The sequence below is a fragment of the Dermacentor variabilis genome, chromosome 6 (assembly GCF_050947875.1).
Source record: "Dermacentor variabilis isolate Ectoservices chromosome 6, ASM5094787v1, whole genome shotgun sequence".
In the NCBI taxonomy this organism is placed as follows: domain Eukaryota; kingdom Metazoa; phylum Arthropoda; class Arachnida; order Ixodida; family Ixodidae; genus Dermacentor; species Dermacentor variabilis.
In genome coordinates, this window is record NC_134573.1 from 7,200,864 (window position 1) to 7,225,391 (window position 24,528).

At 44.4% G+C, this 24,528-nt stretch overlaps 1 protein-coding gene and 1 long non-coding RNA gene across 4 annotated transcripts in view; one reads left to right on the top strand and one right to left on the bottom strand.

Moving 5' to 3' along the window:
- Positions 1-17,245, top strand: part of LOC142584596 (guanine nucleotide-binding protein G(i) subunit alpha-like) — a 147,740-nt gene extending 130,495 nt beyond the window's left edge. For 2 of the 3 annotated variants that reach the window (XM_075694716.1, XM_075694714.1), the window contains exons 7-8: positions 8,398-8,551; positions 12,788-17,245. In XM_075694716.1, the coding sequence (XP_075550831.1) occupies positions 8,398-8,551; positions 12,788-12,978 (345 nt within the window). In that variant the 3' untranslated portion in view covers positions 12,979-17,245. Of the gene's footprint in view, positions 1-2,480; positions 2,710-8,397; positions 8,552-12,787 lie in introns of those variants that run through there. The other variant, XM_075694715.1, reaches the window with a different exon arrangement.
- Positions 17,246-18,468: 1,223 nt separating this feature from the next.
- Positions 18,469-22,417, bottom strand: LOC142584597 (uncharacterized). Its single transcript, XR_012828821.1, has 2 exons — positions 19,363-22,417; positions 18,469-19,329 (listed from the first exon to the last, which is right to left on the bottom strand). It is a non-coding gene; the product is annotated as an uncharacterized LOC142584597 (long non-coding RNA).
- Positions 22,418-24,528: the final 2,111 nt, after the last annotated feature.

Below are 24,528 nucleotides of genomic sequence, written 5' to 3' on the forward strand. Positions count from 1 at the left end.
TATTTGAATCTAGGCCGATAGTTTTTTTCAAATAATCGTATTCCAAACTCTAGGGTCGGCTTAGGTTCGAGGATTTAAAAAAACGCGCCAGTTTTTCATTGAAACTGCTAAATATGGTGCATAGCTAGTGCCATCTAGAAAAGTCAGTATCGCAGCCGCTACTAGCCGTGCCAGTAGCCAGCTGTACACAAGCGAGGTCGCCATTTTGACCTGTGTCGTGTCGGCCGTATCGGTATGTGGCACGGTGTTATCATGATGGCACCAAGCAAGAGATGCCACTACAGTGCCGCTTTCAAGCGAAAAGTTGATAGTCGCAGAGGCATCGTCGGACCTTCAAGCCAGGCGGGACTTCGGCATCAACGAGAAAAACGTCCTTCGTTGGAGGGGACACCGACAGCAGCTTTTTGCGTGCGCCGCAACAAGGATGGCATTTAGCGGACCAAAGAAAGGCCGTCACCACAAAGTGGAGGCAGTTTTGGCCGACTTTGTTCGGACGCAGAGAGCAGCTCCCTTTCCAGTGACAACAGAAGTGCTCCAAGTGAAAGCTAGGGAACTTTCGAGGGAGCGAGGCCTAACGCCAAATGATTTCAAAGCCAGCCGGGGCGGGCTTCAGAAATTCATGAAGCACCTCGGCTTCAGCCTCCGACGTCGCACTTCAATCACCCAGAAGCTGCCAAGCGATTTCGAAGAAAAGCTGATAGATTTTCAGCGCTACGTGCTGCGAAAGAGAGAAGCGGCAGGCCGTCACACAACCTTGGGCAAATCGGCAATGCCGACCAGACGACTGTGTATTTTAACGTGAAGGTGCGCTCTGCGGGCTACGAGAAGCAGCGCGCAACTGTGATGCTGTGCTGCACAGCTGATGGACATAAACTCACTCCTTATATGATAGTTAAAAGGAAGACACTGCCTGCTCGAGAAACTTTCCCAAGAAATGTCATTGTGCGGGCAAATGAGAACGGGTGGATGACGGGTGCGATGGAAGAAGAGTGGGTTAAGATTGTGTGGCGATAGCGTCCAGGAGCGCTTTTGACAAAGAACTCGCTCCTTGTCGTCGAATCTTACCGTGGGCACTTGACCGACTATGCGAAGGCTGTGCTTGCCCAAGCGAACACGGACCTCGCTGTCATACCGGGCGGCATGATGGGCCAGTTGCAGCCACTTGATGTCTGCATCGACAAACCTTTCAAGGATCGTCCGCGGAAATATTATACGGACTGGTTGACTGACGAAGACCACATGCTAATGGCAATGGGCCACATGAAACATGCATCACTATCGCAGCTGGCAGGCTGGGTAGCTGCGATGTGAAACGACATCCCAGGTACTTTGATCGTGCGCGCCTTTAAAAAGTGCAGCATATCTAATGCATTGACGGTACTGAAGATAGTGCACTGTTTGAAGGTGACAGTGACAAGGAACACAGCGACGACGACGTTCAATGAGCTCTGCACGTTCAGATTCAATAAATGCTCTTTGCATTTTGTGAATGCTGTCCTCACTTCTTTTGTTCGGCCTACATTCGAGGTAATATATATATATATATATTTTTTTGTTGACTTCGGACTTTAGGAGGTCGGCTTAGAATCGGGGTCGGCCTAAATTCGAGGAAATACGGTAACTTCTGCGCGCGGTGATAGGAGTGCTTAATGACGACAGTGACGAGTGTGTCGACGACAGCCCACAGCCTAATATTGGTGAACCAGACGTACTGACGCCTGTACAAGTACTGAATGCAGTAGACCTGCCGCGCCGCTTCTTTGGCGCTCACGATAACGGTGAGGACAGACTCGAAATAGCGGCTGCAGCTGACAAAGCTATCATTTACTTGTAGAAGACACGGCAAAAATGTATCAAGGACTTTTTCTAGTAAGTGAGCCACTGGTTGGTTCATCGATCAGTGATGAGCTGTTTGGCGTCAATAAAGTATCAATTCCTTGCTGTTCTTTTTTTTTTTTTTCACTTTTTTCTGTGCGACGGCCATTTTTTCTTTTTTTCGCGTGGTGGGCTGCTGTGAGGTTTGGTGGTGAATACATCCTCTCTTGCATGCTAATCATGGATAGAAATGGATAGTGGCTATAACAAACTAATAGTTACAACAAAGTAATTAGAATCCCCCCTTCAACTTGGTTATAACGAGGTTTTACTGTATACGGTAAGCACACTTGCATTGTACCTTGTGCCAAAAGTACTTGCTGAAAAGTGAAATCTCTGTAAGAGGCATTTGTTGAAGGTTGTGCCATATGTGCATAAGTTTCCTCGCAACTTAAATAATGTTGCTGGGAAGGGTGCTGTGGATAATTTTTTCCGCACAATGCAAGTACGATGAAACACTTGTCAATATGTCCCATTCGCTACTTGTCATGTACAGAATTCCTTTATTTATTTATTTATTTATTTATTTATTTATTTATTTATTTATTTATTTACTTACTTACTTACTTACTTACTTACTTACTTACTTACTTACTTACTTTCAGGGCCCGGAGGCACTACAGAAAGGAGTGGGGGAAACATAAACAATTTGTGCAAATAACATTGGATTTAAGCAAAGGCATGTTGAATGTGCAGCGGTGGCATAGAGGTAGAGCATCCGCCTCATGTGCAAGAGGACCGTGGTTTCAATCCCGGTGCTGCGCAATTTTCCATGGAATTAAAAAAAAATCATTGTGTTGATAAAATTGCATAAACAGGCGTGGAGTGCAGCCTGATCCCGTTGACCAGAACTGGTAACGCACTCCCTCACCAGAGCAGGATTGGCCACCCTAGTGTAATACTTGGCCACAACCTCCTATATGAGTACAACAATCAAACCCCGGCCCTCAGTCCCCAGCAGCTGCGAAGCAACTGACCACGGCGGCGGTCAGACCTGCGACGCAGCAGATGGTGCTAAGAATCCCTGGACATGACCGGGGTAGTTGGAGAAGTACGGGAGAGGCCTTTGCCCTGCAGTGGGCGTGGCCAGGCATATGATGATATATGTTGAATGGCGTTCTTGAAGTTAGTAGTGGCCGTGATGGCAGCGGTGGCAGTGGGAAGATGGTTCCACTCCGTGCTTGTTCGAAGAATGAAAGAATCACTGTAAAGATTAGTCTTACATGACGGCACACCCACTTTATAGCAATGATCTGAACGAGATGAAACATAAAACGGCTGCGTGAGAAGCTGCTCTTTTAATATAGGGTTGAAGTGGAAAATTTTTATAAAATAGTGAAATGTGAGCACATTTTCTGCAGGATTATATGATATTTCTATGGTATTTTTCATTGCTCTAACGCTAAAATGACGCGAGTAATTTGATAAAATGAATCTAGCTGCACGGTTTTGGATTGATTCGAGGGCAAGAGTTAGTGGTTTGAGCGGGAACCCATATGGCGCATGCGTATTCGAGCTTTGATCGTAGCAATGTTCGGTAAAGAATTATTTTAAGGGATGAAGGTGCAGATGCAAAATTATGATGCAGGTATGCAAGCATGCGGTTAGCATTATTACCGACATACTCAATGTGGGTGTGCCATGAGAGGTTGTTAGTGATATGAAAACCGAGATACATGTATGAGTCAACAGGTGTTAGCTGATTACTGTTAAGAAAGTATAAGCATGTGTCACTGCATTTTGAACAGCGGGAAATTTGCATAGCTTTACATTTAGCTATGCAAAGTCGCATTAGCCATTTACTGCCATTTACTGCACCAGAGTGACACATTATTCAGACCGTTCTGCAGTTTGCATGCATCAGCTGGATTAGTAATTTTATGGTAAAGTACACAGAAGTCAGTGAAGAGCTTAATAGAGGAAGTAATGCAGTCAGGGAGGTCATTAATATAGACGAGGAAAAGCAATGGACCCAGCACCAATCCTTGTGGCACTCCCCATGTTACAGCAGAGGAAGAAGAGTACTCATTAGCTGTTACATAGTGTGTTCTGTTAGTCTGGAAGTCTTTAATTCAAGATAAGGCATTAGGATCAATATTAAGTTTACTGAGCTTAAGGATCAGCAAATTATGTGGGACCATATCAAATCTCTTAGCAAAATCCAGGAAAATGCAGTCAGTATCAATACCTAGGTCAGCATTAAAGAACAGGTCATTGGTAAATGATATTAGCTGAATTTCGCATGAAAAGTGCTTCCTATAGCCATGCTGACAAGGGTTAAAAAATGAATTTGTTTCTAGGAAATTAACTAGTTGTGAATGAATAATATGTTCTAGAATTTTGCAAGGAATACTGGTTAATGAGATAGGGCGATAGTTCTTGGGTGAATGTGCAGTACCTGACTTGTGAACAGGAACCACCTTCCCATCTTTCCAATCGTCGGGTAGAATTGAGCACTGTAAGGACTGTTCAAAAATTTTAGAGGGAATAATGGATGAATACACGCCAGTACATTTTGGAATTTTCGACGTCATTTAATCGGGTCCTGCAGATGAAGATATTTTTAAGCCGCTAATTAGATCTGTTACACCGTCCCAATCGATTACAGTGGGATCCGTAGGTGGGAAATTTCGAACCGCAATCAGAGGGTTACAAACAGGTGACACTTTATGAAAAACTGATGCAAATGCATTATTCAGCATAATGCAGCATTCATTAGCAGGAACAGGGATGTCGGAATCTTCTAAATGTATTTGCCTGTTAGTTTTGCTGCCAACAACGCTCCAAAATTTACGAAGGTTACTGCGCAAGTACGAAGGAAGCGTAACAGTAAAGAAAACGTGTTTTGCTTCAGCAACCGCCTGAACATAAGCAGCGTTAGTGGCTTAAAAATCTGACCAACTTATAACGAGGTTCGAACGTTTCCCGCATCGAAACAAACGCCTCTTTTTGTTGCGTAGGTGGCGTAATGTTGTATTGAACCACTGGGAACGTTGGTTAGATTGAACAATTCTTTTGGGTACATAACAATCAATCAGATACAGTAATTTGCTTTTATACACCAACCAGTTTTAGTTTACCTAGCGCTGATCAAACTCAGCCATAAATTCAACAAAGCGTTCCATTTCTACCGTCATAGCCAGAACATCGGCTCTAGAAAAATCACGGATATGCTTTACACTTTTTTTTATACAAGCACAAGCTTGGATATCAAAATGCAACACTAACTGATCACTTATTCCTGGCATATAATTTATTGCAGAAACAAGGTCAGGTGAGGTAGTGAGGAACAAATCTAGGGGGTTAGAACAATTAGGAGTAGTGCGTGTTGGCTGGTGGACGAGCTGAGTGAGGTTGAAATCAGAAAATAGGTTTATGAATTGAGTACACTGAGACGAGTAGTGCTCTAAAGAAACAAGTTTGGATTGCCATTTTATGTTCGGGAAGTAAAAGTCACCCAGAAGGAAAAAAGGTGAATTCAGATATCTTACACATAATGTGTTAAGGATATCGTGAAGGTCGAAACAAAAAGAGGGTGAGGCAGTAGGCGACGTATAGCATGCGAAAAAAAATGAAGCCGCGGGAGGAAAAATTTACGCGTACACAAATCGGTTCCAAAGAAGAGGCAACACTAATAACTGAAGAGTTGAGCACATCGGCGATGCCAATTAAAATGCCTCCGTCCGAGCGAATGTCGCGTTTGTTCCGATAAATATTGTATGCTTTTTCACAATCAAATATTTCATAATTTGTTTTTGCTGACAACCACGTTTCAGTAAGAATGATAATATCTGCCCTGCAAGAATCAATGATAGAAGAAAGCTGAGCACACTTGTTCAAGATACTACGTTTGTTTGTAAAAAGTACTGATAGATTGCTGTAAGGGGGTTGAGCTGAAGATAGCTACAGAGGCGGTGTTGGTGGGTTTCGGGCCAGAGTTCTTTCGGGCGCACGCGACTCTCGAACTGTCCCAAGTTCGCACACCGTATCAGTGGCTGCACAGTGCATGTACCTCTCTTTATTCATTAGAAGCTTATTCGAGCATACAGAAAGATTGGTCTGCAGCCTTGCCAAACTCGATTAACTTTTTCTGCGATTGCCGTGTTTCTCGGCAAAAGTCTTCAGTTATAAAAAACACCATTTTTTTAGTATTTTTTTTTCTCTGTGATAAAATGCTTTCTCATGTTTTATATGAAGCGAACTTGACAATTAGAGCACGAGTCATGGAAGCCACAAACTGTCCCAGTCGGTGTGCTCTAGAAATGTTATCTTCAGAAATGTTTAATTGAAGATGGCAGAAATGTTTAATTGAAGATGGCGTGAAAGGTCATAGGCGAAGGTCACAAATGTGAGCGTCTGAGTCCTCCCAGGTCTCGGACGGCTTTTCGGGGATTCCATAAAAGATCGGGTTGTGCCTCTGTGACTGATCTTCAAGATTATCTAACCTTGATTTGGGCGCGGCGTTCTCACATTGAATAGCCGCAGAACCCATGCTACTAATATCTTCTGAGGGTTGTGCACCCTCAAGAGATTCAACAATTGTTTCAAGAGTTTGTAGTCTGGTTTATAGGTCTGAAATCTTCAGAGCAAGTGTGTCTTGACTTCGTTTAAGGTCACCAAATGCGTGCATTACCTCTGCATGACGGGATTCAAATTTTGATGAAAGCGCGGCTATGGCAGCAAGCACTCTTCCATCAGGCCCAGGGTTTAAGTCAACGTCACCACACATCATTAACAGTTTAAACACAAAAACGCATTGTTGTAACATAGCATAAAGAACACTTGGGCACAGGAGGAGCAGCAAGCATGCATTACTAGAACGCTTAGCATAAAGGGATGGTGCTTCACCAACCTGCACAAGAAAATTGAATGGAGGAATTAGCGGCCAGCGCATGTCTGCCGCTCTCCCGTGCCCACTGAAGGCAGCGGGGTGATGCCAGTCGCTTAAGTAGGCCGGTAATGGTACTGTCGTTGTCGATGCCGCTGGTTCGCCCAAAGAAAAACTGTAGATGGTGCCCTGGCTCCATCTGTAACGAAGACACCACTCATCCACCATCGGCGCTGAGAACATCAGGTCCAGTGGCGACTGCACGGTCGTCAAAGCGCCAGGTGTCGAAGGAAGCCATGTGCCAAGCGGGAGAAACTGCACAAGAAAATTAAACGGAGGAATTAGCGGCCAGCGTATGTCTGCCGCTCTGTGGACGGGTTTACTTGGAGCAAACAGGCCAGTTCCTTAACGACAGGCTGCGACAGCACTTCAGGTCTTTGAAATCAGGAGCTTTACTGCAGAAGTTGCATTTGCTATCCACTGTTGAAGAACGGTAGGTTGTCGGCCATGGCAAAACTAAGTTGAAATGGGAGCTTTTGTAAGTAGTGTTAAAGAAAATTGTGGTTTCGATATGTGCGTTAGCGTGGCTTTGGTGGCACTTTTGCAAACAAAAGTAAATTTCATGGGTAGCTACAACTAAGCTGGTTCATTCACATCTTTTTTTGTTTTTTTATGCCACTTGTGCCAGTTATGTGCAGTTGACAATGTACACATGCTTCCCGATTATCATGTTTATGATGAGATTGTGCACACGTATCCAATTTTTGTCTTCTTGCCTTTCTTTTATTTTTATTTTTTTTGCATCTGCTCTTCCTGTTGCTGGTTGAGCGCCTTGTCCTGCTGCAGTGAAAAATTTCTCTATAAACATTTACAGTTGCCTCTGTCTCTCCTTCCTTTGGTCACATACATTTTGCTTTGTCATAGTCAAATGTGCATCACCAACTGGCCCCAAATTGTTTGCTTCTAAAATTATATGTTCACATATGGCAAGATTTGCCAAGAGCTGTCTGCACAAATTCCAAACAAAGCCATAGGTAGCTTGGGGTGAAGGCCACTAGCAGTTTTCTGTGTACTGTTTCTGACCTTTTCCTGAAAAAGTTTATCTTCTTGTATGTGATTATGCTTATTCTTGATGTCTTTTGTACATTTAGATAGAAAGCAAATATTTTGGGGGGTATATATATATGTGTGCCATCATTAAAAGACTAAATTGCAGACTGAATCGCAGTGCGGAGGACTTGGAATTAACTACGTTTTACTGTATATTGCCAATGCAGGCAATGGGAAAAGTTGCTCTAGCCTCTGCAGCAAGTGTGGTCAGAGGCCCACTGCAGGTTGTGAAGCACATGGCAGACTTTTTTGCCCATTCTCGTGGTGATTAGACTTTCCCTGCCAACACAAAGGTACTGGTGCGAAAGTCTCCTCTACTTTCCGCCGAGTTGTGCACACTGTTACTCTTTGGGACACACATGTGCTGGGCTGACATCCTCAGGAAGGGCAACACGTGTGGGAGAAGAGTCCACACCAGTGCTTGCATTGGTGGGTACAGCCACCTGCTGGTTAATGGGTCTATGGAATGACACAACGAACACTGCCTGAAAGTGCTCACTGTGACAAATACTATGTCTTGAAGCCTCTTTCAGTGAAACGAGTAGCTTTCTGGCAGTCATTGTTGGTGGTCTTTCTTTCTTCAGAACCGGATGATCGAGAGCATGAAGTTGTTTGACTCCATCTGCAACAATAAGTGGTTTGTGGAGACTTCCATCATCCTCTTCCTCAACAAGAAAGACCTCTTTGAGGAGAAGATCAGCCGCTCACCACTCACCATCTGCTTCCCCGAGTACACAGGTGAGCACTGGCAGACGGGGCCTGGCATGCAACCGCCTGTGCGAGTTTTTCAAGGGGCACCCACACACAGTATTTTCGAGCCTTGCCTTAAGTGAAGGTCCCAGGCCTCTTAACCTGAGAAAAAATAGTTGCAGGCCTCAAAGTGTTCTAAATAATTTAATACAGAGTTTCTCCGTAAAGTAATGAGACTGGGTCTGGTAAAAATAATTTATTGATCCGATCGGTACACATTATTAAAATTCTTCAGAATAGTATCCTTGGTTGTCGATACACTGCTGCCATCACAATCCCCATGCTACAAAGGTTCTCTGGAAGTCAGCTGCTATAACCTTTGTTGGAGGCTCTAGGACGGCAGGAACAACGTCAAAATGGTGACCTTTCGGGCTTCTCTTCAGCTTTGGGAACAGGAAAAAGTCTGCCAGGCTTACAGGCTTACATCGGGGCTGTATAGTGGCTGCAGCAAGGCTGCAACCCGTGTCCGAGCCAGGCAGGCGGCCACAACCGAGGTGGTGTAAGCTGGAGCATTGTCGTGGTGGAGCTTCCAGCGATCTCCGGTTGTTTCCATTTAACGGCTCTGTGAAGGCGCTCGAGGATTTCTTTGTAAAACTGTAACACACCATTGACAGTTCGTCCCGGATGTACAAATTTTTTGTGCACCACCCCAAGCTTGTCAAAAAAGACAACGAACATTGTCTTTACCTTCGACTTCGACATTCTCGCATTCTTGGGGCACGGGGAGCTCGCAGAGTGCCACTCCGAACTTTAACGTTCGGTTTCGGGTTCGTACTGGAACACCTGTGGTTAGTCGCCTGTTGTTATGCCGTCAGAAAAATTCTGTTCACTTTCTAACTGCACCAACAGTTCATGGCAAACGTCAACTCGTTCTTGTTTTTGTTTATCACTCAACATTTTTGGCGCCAATTTCGAACAAACCTTCAGCATGTTCAAATTTTCAGAAATAATTTTGTGAACCGTTGTGTTGCATGTGTTGAGGTCTTTGGTGATTAATCCGATATTGAAATGATGGTCGAAGTCCAGGAGATTTTTCACTTTGGCCACTTTTTTGTCCAAACCACTCATTGAGGGGCGTCCAGATTGCTCCATGTCTTCAACAGTCTCTCGTTCATTCCCAAACTCACTGAACCACCGGAAAACCTGAGCCCTTGACAGGGCATTGTGTTTGTAAGCCTCCTAATGAAGGCAAGCATCTCGGAACCAGTTTCGGCCAGCCGAGAGCAAAATTTTATCGCATACAGCTGCTCCGGTGAACGCTCAATTTTTTCTGTTTTCTGCCATGATGACAAACTCGAAAACAGCCTTTGCGTCACTTCAGATCCTCGCTGCATCAGAGCTTAGGCACAACTGCTGCCCAGTGCGTCACTTAGCTTAGAACCTCCGCCACAACTGACGCTCCGGGGAGAGCACGCTATTGGCGACTGCAGTGCCGCGCAGCAGGCAGTTTCATTACTTTGCGGATAAGGCCTGTATAGCAGCTCTTTTACAGCCAATTTCCGTTTCTGCTGTATTGTGATCTCATGGCACTGCATGTGGGAACAAGACACCGCAGCTCTTTTGACACTCGCTTCGGCTCGCATGGTCGTCCACTATGCTGCTGCATCGGCCCTCGCAACCATTAACTGAGAAAGCCTGAGCAACCTTCCCCCGTACTTGTGGGGCATGATCACATTACAGAACCCCCCCACCTTGTGCACACATTAAGCTGTCATCTTTCTCGGGTTACCTCGCACACTTTCCCTCACACACAGCGCACGGGGCAAAATAGGATCTCATCACCCTTGGACCTTATACAGCATGTGACGGCAAAAGGATTGTGCATTCACAGTACGCCCTCGTTGATACAATCCTGTTTTGTATTACCTTTATTCACTTCGCTCCTTAACCCTTTCGTTACCGCGAGAAAATGGTAGTTTTTTATACGTCTCTGGGAAAATATTATTGACCACTACAAATAATATTCCAGGACATATTGCAACATAGCATATTGTACATAATAAAATGCTCTTTCCAAAAACATGCGTTGCCAAATGAAAAAATTTATTAGGTAAAAGTTAAAAATTCTATAAAGCACCATTTTTTCTTCCAGTTCATAAAAACAATAAAAAACATACCTACAAAAACATTAATATCGAATGAAATTCATAATACACATTTCAAAGATAAATAACCCAGGAATAGTCTGAAAAAATGAATGCTCGGTACACTGCCGTTCTTCGGATACAATAAAGAGACCAGTTCATCGCTCATGCCATGTGGTGAAGCAGTTCCTGAATTGTGTGAAGCATAGGTGCACTCGGCACTTTTACCAGAAAATGTCGGGCTTTTGTTCAACTTTGCCATCCTCGTAACACATTCTGCAGTTCCGCCTTTTTGGCATCCTCTGAGGTTGGTCCGATGAGAAGTCCAAGGAACGTACTTCACCAGTTCGTCTAAGAGTCATGCACCTCTTTCAGGATCGATTTCTCAGCGTAGTTGGGCAACTACAATATTATGTATCCAAGCATACCTGTTTGCATTTTCGCATATTGTCTCTATCACCTCTGGAGAGAAAAAGAGTAGAAAGAAATCCCATCCCGTTGTAAACTGCTTTGCGCTGATCCGTAGTGCTGGGCCGAGATTTGCTATGGGCAGCCTTGGCGTGAACGGAAGTTTCTTTGCTGCCGATGGCAGCACATCGTAACCAAGCGAAGTATGCACCCTGAAGATAATCAGTAGGGCTCTCGGGTCATGCAAAAAGATAGATAGATAAGCGCACACAAGGAAGGAGACCGCTCAAGCCTGTAAAGGAAACTCGCCGGTGAACAGCTGCGGCTGTCCCATGCCGACTCAAAACATTGTCGCCGTTAGAGCTTGAATTTGTTTTGCTGTCATCTTCAGAATCATCACTCGAGTCCTCGTCACTAAATTGAAGTGCTGGTGCAGTATAGTTTCGAGCACGACACTTTTCTCGCGACACAGCCATGCGGGACAACACCATGTGGGCCGATCCCGAAGATAGTGTAATGCTGAGCTGACCCGCGGCAGAGGTGAAGCAGGCGTTAAGCACTTCTCATACGTGGGCCGATCCCGAAGATAGTGCAATACCGGCCCTACCCCCGCTGGAGGTGAAGCAGGCGTTAAGCACTCCCTATACATGAGCCGATCCTGAAGATAGTGTAATGCTGAGCTGACCCGCGGCAGAGGTGAAGCAGGCGTTAAACACTTCTCATACGTGGGCCGATCCCGAAGATAGTGCAATACCGGCCCTACCCCCGCTGGAGGTGAAGCAGGCGTTAAGCACTCCCTATACATGAGCCGATCCTGAAGATAGTGTAATGCTGAGCTGACCCGCGGCAGAGGTGAAGCAGGCGTTAAGCACTTCCCATACGTGGGCCGATGCCGAAGATAGTGCGAGACCAGGCCGACCCGCGGGGGAGTTTCAGCTTGCCATTAAGGGGCCCACGTACACAGCTTCGCTGGTCATCCTTCTTCACAGAGTGGAAGGGCACTGAGATTGTTTTGTAGTCTGCTAATGTAGCAGTTAAATCGTTTACGCTACAGCCAGTGATAATTTCCTTTTAACGGTCCCTATTTCATGTGTCTACAGCCTACAAGTCCTTCAGCTACTTTTTCTTTTCTTTTTTCACAACTTTGTACTATAATTTGTCAACAATTTATTTAGCATGTTTGCAAAGCTTGTTTGTAGCCACACTATAAAGATGTTGAGGAGCTTTTCATGCAATTTTTTTAATGACGATTAGTGACCTTGTGTTTAAAGCTGGTCCCAATTTTTCCTGATAATTAACTATATATTTTCACTAGTTGGAACTAGCCTGGTGCCCAGGTATTTCGGAATAAGTATTCCTGCTGCAAATATGTATACATGTATGTCTGCACTTCACTCTTCGTATTCTATTCGTATCTGAAAAAATTGATATTTGCCCACCTCTAGTTGCTAAAATTTGGACTGCCATGTAAAATGGGGATTGCCGGAAATATGCTGCCGCCGTTGCCATATCGAAACAGTGATTCTATCAGCCTCACAGATAAGGCGGTGGGTAACATTGAGGCTAAGTATTCTGGCCACTCCTTATATCCAAATAAATACTGTATCTTTCCTTCACATTGGTGGCAGTGCCCGCCATTGCTGTAGAGCTCGAGCATAGCTGCAGCAAAGTTTGACCTTGACTGCTCTTTTATGTGGGAATGCAGTGTACAGTTTTGCTTTCCTCCTTGCAGGCAGCAACACTTACGAAGAAGCGGCCGCCTACATACAAATGAAATTTGAGTCACTGAACAAGCGCCGGGATACCAAGGAGATCTACACGCATTTCACATGTGCCACTGACACCAACAACATTCAATTTGTGTTTGACGCTGTGACAGATGTCATCATCAAGAACAACCTGAAGGACTGTGGTCTCTTTTGAATGCCTTCTAACTCCACAAAAAAAGCATCGTGTCAGTGGTGCACCTCGTTGACAGGAGGCGCGAGCCGGCCTATTGTACCCTTGCCAAAACTGGATGGTGACCTGCTCTGCACATGTCGTGCACCAGGTGTTCTCGTCAGGAAAGTGGACTGCCGTTTGGCAGAACAGGTGGGTGGCAAATGCCGCCAGAGGAGAGACCAACTGTAACCATGGCAGGGTTGCACGCTTGGCACGTAACTTGAGTCTAGGCCCTGTGCAATGCTGTCACTTGGCTGATATTTGCATTTATGTCTTATGTTCAGTAGTCACAGCCACACATCTTTCTTCTAGACCATTCTTTTTTTCTTGCTTTCAAGCTTGCCATGCAAAAAAAAAAAAACATACAAGACCTGGTTCTCTTGTGGCAATATTTCACTGTGGCGTGGCACTTATTTTACCATTGTTTTGGTTATTTTTTGTAAGTGGTCGTGCTTTGCCACACTGTGGTTTTTTTTTTTTTTTTAGTTGCGAGGAAAATGCTTAGCCTTCACATTGGTTTCGCTACCTTCCTCTCTGCAAGTGTGCTGTTATGACACACGACGAGGAAGTCGTTTGCTTTGTGCATTCCTCGTGGTGTGTGATGACCTGTCCCCTGTAATGCTGGCAGTCAGTGTCATACCTGCCAAGAGTTCCATATTAGCCTTACAGTATACAGATTTCGGCCATCTTGTGAAAGCTTGTCCTCCAAATCAGACTTTCAGATTCTCGTGCACTAAGAGTGCCATTGGTATAGCCACGTACAAGAAAGGGTGCAGCTGCCCAAACTGTCATGGCTATCACCAAATCATAATGTGATTGTACCGCTGCTATTTCAGCGACATGGCAAAGAGAATTTCTGTGTGCCTTGCTGCTGCTGCTGCCAAAGCACACCTCACCAAATGCAATGTTGTAGATAGGTCGCCTGATTCAGTTAAACTATTATATAACATTATATGAACTTTCTAATCAAGTTCTGTCCAATATGAAAATGCCTTCACTATATTCAATATTCACTACAAGCATATATTTGTTACATTCTGATGCCAGCTTGAAAAAGTATCTATTTACTTTCAAATACCTGATATATCATTATGCATGGGTTTGGGTACATCAAGGTTTGACTGAATGTGGACTCTGGGATTGTCGCCACTGCACAATGTCTGCACTGGCGCATACTGTGTTGACAATGTCGGAGGCCTGCTTTTAAAGGCGTAACTATGTGTATGTGATTTTCAAGCGACATGTTTGACCATTGTAGATCGTGGTCGGTTGCTATTGTTTGTCGTGCCGCCAGCTTTTTACCTGCAAGAACATTTTACTCGCTGTCGCCGGGAAGTTCTTGCAGTGGCCTCCACTGGTTGCCTCGATTGCGTAACTACATGACAATGCTCGGACCGCTTGCTTCTATCCACATTCGTCCTTGCTACTTGCTCTCTATCGTGACGGCACAAAATAAATTGTAAAATCATCCTATGCTTGGTCAAATTCTATGCTGATGACAAGGTATTGGCTATCATTTGATGTTATTTTTCATATCTCCTGTATGTTTTGACCTTGCTAGGCCTAAGGTAGCACTGAACAGCGAAAGTACTTTGATTTCTACCTAGCAGATGGCATGACAGCATTTAACGTTGGTCATGCAGAACACTTTTCCACTGCAAGATTACAGTAGATTTAGTGCACTCACATTAAAATATTGATTTCACTGGATGTTTGCAATTTTGTGCGACTGTACGATTGTATTTAACTGGGCAACAGTGGAAATTCATTGTTGCTGCTTTTCATGACGAGGTGTTCGTGTGGTTCCCTTGTACTTCTGTGTGCCACCACTCCGTCACTTGAGTATTGTGTGGCTGTGCTTGGCCGTTTTTAATTGCTTCCTCTTAAACTGTCGTGCTGGCATTGAGGCACCTCATTTCGAGGCGGCTCAGCGCTTTCTGTTCTGTAGGGCTCACTGCTGTTTTAAGACTGGCAGCAGCACAATTTAATGATGACCGTCTATGTTCTTTCTTACCTGCCTCATTATTTGTGATTGTAATTGTCACTTTTTATAGTACACAGGGACAGTTCACCGTGATAAGGGTCAACTAAATTAATCAGGTTGTTCAAATGATGAATGGTATTGCTTTCTTTTTCCGTGCTTTTAATTGCCTCTCACTCGCTGTTCAACTCTCTCTAATTCTGATGTCTGGAACTTGGCAGGTATGCAGTGTATTGTTGTATTAGATTGCAAAGACAGTAACTTTCCATCTGTCTGTTGAACCCTTTGAAACAAACAGTGCCTTTCCTGACTGAGCTTCTTGAGAGGTTGTGCGTGTGTTTGTGTGCGTGTGTGTGTGACAATGTTCTCCACTACTTGCCAGGCATTGTTTGTGGGCAAAGACCCTGCTTTAATTACATTAGTCATTTGCACTTGCAAAGTAATGGTCAATTTTTACAAAGTGCAGACATTGTAACCCAGTTGTTGTGAGCCTACAGGCCTTGTTTTTTGGCCATGGTCGGTTTTCCGTATGCAGTGGGCTTTGGGCACATTTTTATCTGGCTATTGTGACATCAAACTTTACTGTAAATTTTGAAGTGTTCAGACTTTTCGTCATTAACAGTAAGGAAGCAATTGTTACTTTGTGACTATACTTGCCATTTTTCTTGGCACCAAACTTTGCTAACAAGCATCTCACCTTTGCCACTTTGTGCCCTACGTTGTATTGGAACACGATTATGTTTAATATGACAACACCAATATATCAGCCACCTCTTTTGTTTATGCTATGAATAGCTGCGTGCCAAACTATAATTGCACTGGCTGTAGTAGTAAAAAAATGGAAGGCATGTTTTTGTGTCTGCTTATGGTGTCATTTCAGCAACAGCTTAACCATAGTGTACAAAAAAGTTTCGGCATTCAGGTTTTTGAAGGCCAGCATGGCAGTCGGGCTTTCCTTGAAGCGGCGCACATTTTAAGTTTAAATGTGTTACCTTTAGCACAAATTCAGATATCATGCTTTTATCCATGTGCGTAGCCCCACAACTTACCATAACTAACTGCCCAAGCTTTGCAATCCTATTTTGATGGAGTTTGCAATCTGTTTCAAGTTATAGCTGTAATAAATCGAATACAGCAGTAGTGGAGAACCACCAGCCACGGCATCATATTATTACTTTTGCCAAAAACACGCATTGCATCTGTCAGGCATGTTGGTTGCCGCTTTTCAGTGGCACACTTGTGGACAAGACTGGCGTGGCATTGGTGTGGTGCTGCCAGCACATTGCCAAAACAGGGTTTGTAGCAGGACTTGAATCCCTTTGATATCAATGTGCCCTATTCAGGGTCACAAAAACCTTCAAAAATTTGTGGACAGGAAAAATATTTGCGGAATTTAATCTTCAGATGTGTTTTATTTTAGATGTCTGAGCATAAAACTGGTGCAGTGTAGAAGTTAAGCCAAGCCAATTCACTTGAGTAGCTTTGCAGTAGTCTACTTCTGTTAATTCGACTTGGACAGAACCCACGAAATTGATCGAATTATCCGGTGAGTCTAATTGCCTAAATGAGATGCAGAAAGAACACCCAATTCATTTGGCAGGGTTTTCTCGATTCTAACACGCCCCTAAATTAAAAGCGCATCCATTTTCTATCTTTCCAACATAGAAAAATGACATAGAAGTGACATTAGATCTATGAAACAAAGTAGAAATCTAACGTGTTCGCAATTTTTTTAGCAAGAAAAATCTAAATGTGTCGCACAACAGCAGCCATTTCCTAAAGTTAGCTGCGCCACAATACAATCGTGTTATGCGACAAAGCATACGAACACCGCGAAGGCAGTTTTGGTAGTATGTCCGATTGCATTGTGTAAACAATTTGTGGCCCAATTTTCAGGAAAAGAAAGCAAGCCACATGTTAGACTTAGGTAAATACCATAATCATACATTGAGAGCTATAGTTATTTGAAAATCTTCCTTTGGTAGGCTGGAAGGAGGCATTTTTGATGGGAGAGCTGATGCGAGTTCAACGCATTTGCTGTCCACATAGTTCCACCAAAATGCTGCCACTAAAGGGTTCATGTTAAGGGCTAGCCACATGCATGCTAACCGATCAAGTTCAAATTAATGAAATTGCGCCCATAGATAGGCGTCAGCCAGGACCTTCGAGCAGGATCGAATTGACCAGAGTCGAATTAAAGGCAGTGCACTTCAGTTTTCGAGCTGAGCCTTTCTTCATTTGTGCCCAATAAAAGAAGTTTGCTTGTTCTTGAAGACAATGCTTTGTTTTGAAGCTCTAAAAACATAATGATGCTTTAGTCCATAAATATGCTTTTTCGAAGGCCTTGCAAATCTTCAAGAACTATTTTTCACAAAAACTGCTATGAACTGTGTGGAAGATTCAGTTGCTTTGTGTATTTCAGGAAGTTGTCATTTGCTGTTCAGCATTCCATCTTTATGGCTCAACCAGCACATGTCACACTATCTTGCTTCATCATTCTTCAAACTTAGATCCTTAACCACCAAGACAGTTGTGCATCTGAGCAGTGTTTAGCGTTCTGACTGAGAACATGCGACTGGACTGTGTAATCGCCCTCTGTTCCGGCAGGGATCCCAAGTTTGTTTTTGTGTGCTGCTATGTGAACCATATGGCCTCCAATGTTGCTCTTCGTGGCGCGCATGTGCATTGTAACTGCTAAGGAAGCTGTGTCCTTTAGGCAAGTGATGATGATGGGCAAGGTCTTGCAGTAAATTTAGGCACATTGGTAGAGAGTTTTTTAAGCTCACATCTTGGCAAAAGTTGGTGGTAGCTGTGTTGCTTTTTGAAATGTGCTTTACGACTGCTGGAGGCCAGTGACGTGTGCCAGGTGGAGCGAGTGTAGAGCTTTGTGTGTACGGTTCCATTATGTGTTAAACCACACGTTGCTTGTGCAGGAGTACGCTGTGGCCGCAGGCTTAGCGGCCTGAAGTTGCGTAATGGCTTTTGATAGGCAGTAATGGGCAACCGCATTGGATTCAATTTTGCAGCAACAAAAGCAATTTCGTTCCTTCATTCATTTCATTTCTTTAAATGCGAATTGGTCCTTGTAAAGGTATCCCTCCTGAACACCATGTATTATTGGTTGACATCAGAGAGGAGCAAAATGATCTGCCTGCATTGCCATGAGGTTTTCCAAGGTCTGTGCTTTGTGTCTTGCTGCACCACTGCGGCTTCAGAAATTTTTTTCTAGCGCTAACTCACTGTGGGTCTCTAATGTGTATATATTAAGTGTTTGTTGTGTAGCATTTCATGTTAGTGTGACTTGTGGCCCCATCTTCCTTCTCTTAGTGTGGCTTAGCTTTTGGTCAGTTCAGCTGTTCACTGGTTGTTAGCTTGCCATAGATATTTATGGAAACAGGTCACCTTATATACCTTAGTGTGCTCCCAAATTGATTGCTTTGCGAGTGTGAACTACGTTTGTGGGCATGGCTGTGCATTTTTCGAGCTGAAGATGTCCTAGTCTTTTCAACCCTGCTGTGTTTTGCAAGCAAAGCACACTGTAGGTAATCTTGTATCGAGCTGAATTGGCGTTGAACTTGCAAGAGTCGTTACCCAATTTGTGTGTTAATCCTTGTCCCACACACATGCTCTCCAGGCCGGCCTCTCCACCTTTCTCTTCATTAGAATTTACTCCTCCTTCTCCCACAGAACTTGTTGTGGCACTGCAGCAGCACATAACAACAGAGTTGAGGAGGCTTGGCCAAAACCAAACACCATTTCGTACCGAGCAGGTGACGCTCCGGATACTTCCCTAGTTGCTTGCATTTTGTGACCGAAAATAGTGTGCCACACACACACGCACGCACACACACACACACACACACACACACACACACACACACACACACACACACACACACACACACACACACACACACACACACACACACACACACACACACACACACACACACACACACACACACACACACACACACACACACACACACACACACACACACACACACACACACACACACACACACAGAGACACACACACATATGGGTGTGCATTGTCATTTGATCTAACATTGACTACGACACTTTAATGTTGCAAAACATGGCTTTATTGCTTGGAAGGTGTCGCAGGCGTGAAGCTGCTAGTGGAGTGATGTTTCTGTGACCAGCGGCCGCAGCTCGCGCCCGTGACTGAAGCATAGCCCATTGCTTGCTTGAAGCACAAAGGTGTACAAATGTGTGATTGGACATAACCTAACATCCACAAGTTGTTGCAATATGCAAAATAGATTGGAAAGCGTTGCAAATCGGAAACAACCGCTCTGCGAAACGGGCACCAGCATACCTCCTGCAGCCTGTGCAGTGTTGCCTGCCACTTGGCAGGCAACACTGCTGGTTGTAGTTCCTGCTTCTCCAGCCAGCTTCAGTGGACATTCCTTGGGAGTCTACATGCAAAGCTTTGCTACTTCATCTTGTCACATCGCTCTCTGTAGGTATGTTCCGCTCTGGGCTTTCACACATGCCGATTTGCCATTTTTATTGCATTGTTTGATGTTCAGCTTTGTTTTCACATGCTGGCTGTCCCAACTAAATGTCACCAAAAATGAAAGAATAACCGAGGACCTTAGGTAAACGGTGCCCACTGTATGTTTATGGCCGTTGTTCATGCTAGTCGGGTATTTTTTGTGTGCAGATAATTATTTTCTTTAATTAGCTGTTTTAATTAATGTAGCTTATTTGTAAAGTGTAATAAAAATGTTCATTTCAGTGAAAACAGCGCTCTGAAATGTGAGCATCATTGTCTAGTATGCTGTGCATCTTGCATATGCTCGAAGCAAGGGCTTCACATTTGATGACCAAGGATGCATGATGAAGACTGCTGATGCATCTGGGAAAGAGCATGGCTGCTCATTCCAAGTGTCATAAGCTAGGCCCATATTCGACGAGGTTTACATTTGAGACCATTGCAAACCAAAGCATGTGGACACGTCGCATGGTATTTTTATGAATATGTATTGTGGTCTTTCTGTTTTTCGTTTGGGAAAAAGACTGCATATGATCTCGATTGCTTAAACCCTGTTATTGCTGATTTTTCAACGTCTGCATCATGAAGTTTGATGATTAGTTAGATAAGTGAACTTAAAAAGCTAATTAACCTTATTTTATAATTACTTGTGCAGAGCAGGAAAAAAATATAACTAAAATGAGTGATGCCCATCACATACAGTGAGTGCTGTTAGTATGAAGCCCTCTGTTCTTAATACTGTGAAAAATTTAGTTTGCATAGCCAATGTGGCTGCAACGCTGGTTTAAACTCAAAATTCATGTGAAAACAAGCTCCTGCCATGTTAAACTGCCGAGTTTTCTACAGCAGTTGAGAGGGTTGTAAACATGGGGGTATTGCTAGTGGTTATGCAATTTGTACAGTAAAGGTCACTGCATGCTTTGCCAATAAACATAGCTTTGTACAGCAGGACTTGCTAAAGAACCAACGAGCAAACTTGGGAATGGCCTTTGCCGTCTGCGCGTTCATATGTCATAGACTTATTTAGGCACGTTTTTATCATCCCTTGTGATGCCATGCAACACTTAAATGCAGCTTCATGTCACCTGAACCAGCATTGGCAGGGCCGCCTTGCACCGAGTCAGTCCGTTCTGTAGGTCACTGACTTCCTTTTCTGGTGTGTCTACCAGATAATGCTATCACTTCTCATTTTCCAAGTCCTGCATGCCTTTCTTGGTTGGCTCTGTGTGGCTTCAAATTATTCTTGTGACATTTCTCGTCATCTCAGGCATGTGTTGTTCCGTGTTTAAGGCCTGTTTGATATTTTTTCTCGTCATTCACTGCCAGCAGCAGAAGCTGTACATGAGCGTGGTCCATACTGTGTGATTTCTTTCCTCTGTCGTTGCCAGTTTGGTATTTCTGGTCCCTCGTCATATTTAATGACAATAGTTTTTCTGTGCAATGACACGAGTTACAAATGTGCTGTCTTGCTCTGTCATATTTTTGTTATTGCCAGCACTCCTGCTGATGCATGATCTCGTAAGCAGTCTTGCTTCGATAGAATACTTCACTTTTTGCCTTGGTGGAGGCACTGTAACACGCTCACTTTCCTTATTGACAACCGTGATACTGCAACATTCAGTCGCATCAGCCCTTTCTTGCTGATGGCGTGGCCTGTATGATAGCATCCTTCCCACTTCGTAGCTGAATTTAAAACAGGACTGCCATACCAGTTTTGGCATTTTGCGGACTGCATTTTTACCATACCAACATGACTCCTTGCCTCAACTATTATTCATCTTCTGGTGGCATATGCCATTGGTAGCAGTTCCAGACTGCTTTTTTTTTAATGATATATTTGCCGCGTAGTTTTAAAACCTCTACAATTAATCATTGCTCATTATTTTCGTATTGAAAACTCGTAAAAAAAAATTTGGCGGTTTTGCATGGAAGATTTGCTACAGCTGTTGTAGAGAGGTAGTGGTGGTTGAGCCATAGCCTTTTATTCAGCTGTGGCATGTCTTTGCTGTTATCAGCCCAGTTGATAGGGAAAGTCCCAATCAAGTTTTACATGTTTGAAAGCCAGGCCTGGTCTGTTGCTGCTCAAAAGTTAAAGGCTGATTCACTTCAATCCTGGGGTGGGCCTGCATTATGCAATTTTCCTAGTCTGGAAAGGCGCACTTCATTACCTGCATTGGTCTGCTTTCAAACATGACCTCAGCTAGCCACGATAGAGACAGCTTAATGTAAAAGTTGTTTTTGCTTTCAGTTTTTGCTTCTGTCTCCTACAGCTGGCATGTCATGGCTAGCTTATGCCGACTTGCCGCTTCTGCTAGGCTCTTCCACCCACCAGTGTATGTGCTTTTGTGAAGAGGCACCTGTGCTCTCCTGTTTGTTGCATTTCCTAATGTTTTTCTTTCTTTTTGTTTTCTCTCTTCTCTCTCCTGTGCTGCCAAGACCTTTGGGAATCTTTGGGCCATCTTGTTCACAGTGCATGTTTATGGAACTGTCTCAAGAGTTGTCACATGACGAGCCCAGTTGAAGTTGCTGTGTATAAAGAAAGGGACGTTATTATAATGACACCTTTGTATATGTGTAAACAATTGTAATTCACAAGTCTGCAATGAAATGAAACTGTTGTTCTTGTACAACTTGGGTGCACATCTATTTATCACTGAGACAAATACCAGTATTGGCTTAATTGTTCCCTGGAAGAGGAAACAGTTGCCGCCTGGTAATATCTTGTCACTGTTAGCCATTGTGTAGGTGACTGGACGAGGACCTACACATGTGAGGCTGTGATGTTGAAATGGCTCAATAATGGATACAACTACTATGGATTCTACTATAGTGCAGTTGTTTTCTTAGGCAAATCTGCCATTTAGAGTTTCTTGGTTTGCGTAGCCACACTTAGTACCATTTGGTGCTTACACAGCCTCTTGAAGGTGGTCCTTGTGCAGTTCACATCAATGCTTCACATGGGGCGAAAGTCCTTTTTAGAGCACTGCACTGGCTCGGGCTTACCCGAAAACCCGGGCACAGCCCGAGTCCACAGGATGAACTCTGGTCAGGTAAGCAAGTTTTCCAAGTCGGGCTGAGGAGCTTCAGGCTTGGGTTGGGCCCGTAATAGGCTCGGTTAAACTTTACAAAATTGTGGAGTATAATAATTGCCATCCTTATAGAATTTTATTTGAATTGCGCCTTTTTGCCTATGGCAAAGCAAGGGCAGACAGGCCACAGCACAGCAGTGGTGCACTCTACTGGCATGTTCGATGACCCTCGGCTCTCTGGCCAAATAGCACCAGTGGCCATCCGTGTCCACCCCTCCTTTTTTTTTTCTCTTCACTACAGAGGGAAACTGGTCAGCATAGTTCCCAGGTTGTTAGGACCTGCAATTTCTTAATTTGAGTTTTGCACTCAGTTGAGACGGACAGTTTGACATTCGAATGATGAGTTTGAAAGCGGCTCAGCCTGTCAACAAGGGATAACCATTAGCCCGGTGGAGAGTGGCAGTGAACAATGAATTTCAAGAGCGACAGTGTGAGAACAGGTGACGAGTTAGACAGATACTTGCATCTCAATGGCATTGATATATATGGGTGTGTTATCTGGGGCACCTGCTTGAATAGTGCAAGGCTTGTAGAAAAAAATTCCTTAGACACTCCTGAGATGGTTTGCTGTGAGAGTCCTTGAGGCGAGCAGTGCGACTTTATGCAAAGACAAACACAGCACGGCTGGCCAAATCCGTATACTTCGGCGTGTCTTGCGCATTCTTCGTATGGCAGACCACAAGCAGAAGCACTTAAAAGAAATTTCAGTGCAGCTGGTTGCATTGTAGAGCTTGAAGCGAAGGTGTTGCGCTGTATTGGCGGCAAGGGCTTAGGAGTCGCTGTCTGCCGGAAGCACCTCACTTGCTTAGTATGAGCATGGCCTCCAAGATTCGCGCACGTCGGTTGGTTTTTCTCTGGCTGTCCCAATTGCACGAAGACAACATAATTCCGGAGTTGGGCGTGGCTGGCTCCTCCTCCGCGCCGTGGCACTCTCCACCAAGGCATCGGGAAGGCTTTCGGGTGCTCTGGTGTTGCTGCGGCTTGGATGAGGTGGGAAAAAAGTGTTTGCGATGCTTTATGATTTCTTACTCATTTGTAAATGACAGCTCAAGGTGTACGAGGGTCGAAGTGCATGGTGGAGCCTATTTTCTGAAATGCTTTTATTTTTCTGCAGACATACACCCGCTACATTCAAGTGAGTAGGTTGAAATGGAATGTCTGCAAAAGCTCGTCATATGCTAGGAAAGCATTATGCTTTGAAATTTGCTGGTTACATAGATATTTTTATCATGTTGTGAGCCAGTTTCAAAGCAGTTTCACCAGCTGGTATCGGCACTTGCCTTTATTGCATTTTGCCGTCGTGGTATGGCGTGAAGCAATACGTAGTATGACCCGCCCACAGAAATACGCGGCAATCACCAGCATACTCAGATTGATGTGCACGTGAAAGAACCCTGAGTGGTCTAAATTATTTTGGAGCACCACGCTTTCGCATGCCGTATAATCATGTTTTTTCGTCCATACACCCACAATTGTGTATTGCGATAGCGATTATATGGACACTACAGGCAGTGACATCGACATTTCCTCTCAGTTACGCTGAACGCATTTGAACAAGGCAACAGCGCAAACGCTCAGTTTAAGCAGTATGCACACATTACATAGAAAGAAGGTGGAGCACGCACTGACACAACTGAACCGACTAAACTCTGCACTCAGCATTGAACATGCTCACTTCTGGCGATGTTGCCAGAGCCGCCAGGTCTGGCGACGCCCGACTCGGAGGGGTCAGGAATCGCCAGACCCTGTGGCGCCAGCAGTGAAAGCGAAAGCTATGTGCTTGCATTGCTCACAATGCTTGGTGCTCGCCTACAAGGCTTCACACATTTCCCTTCCAAATTCCCTCCGTCGTGCCGCGGAGGCACGAAATGTGGACACTTGTAGGAGCAAGACCAGAAGCACTGGGCAGTGAAGGCGGTGGCCGTACGTCTAAACTGAGC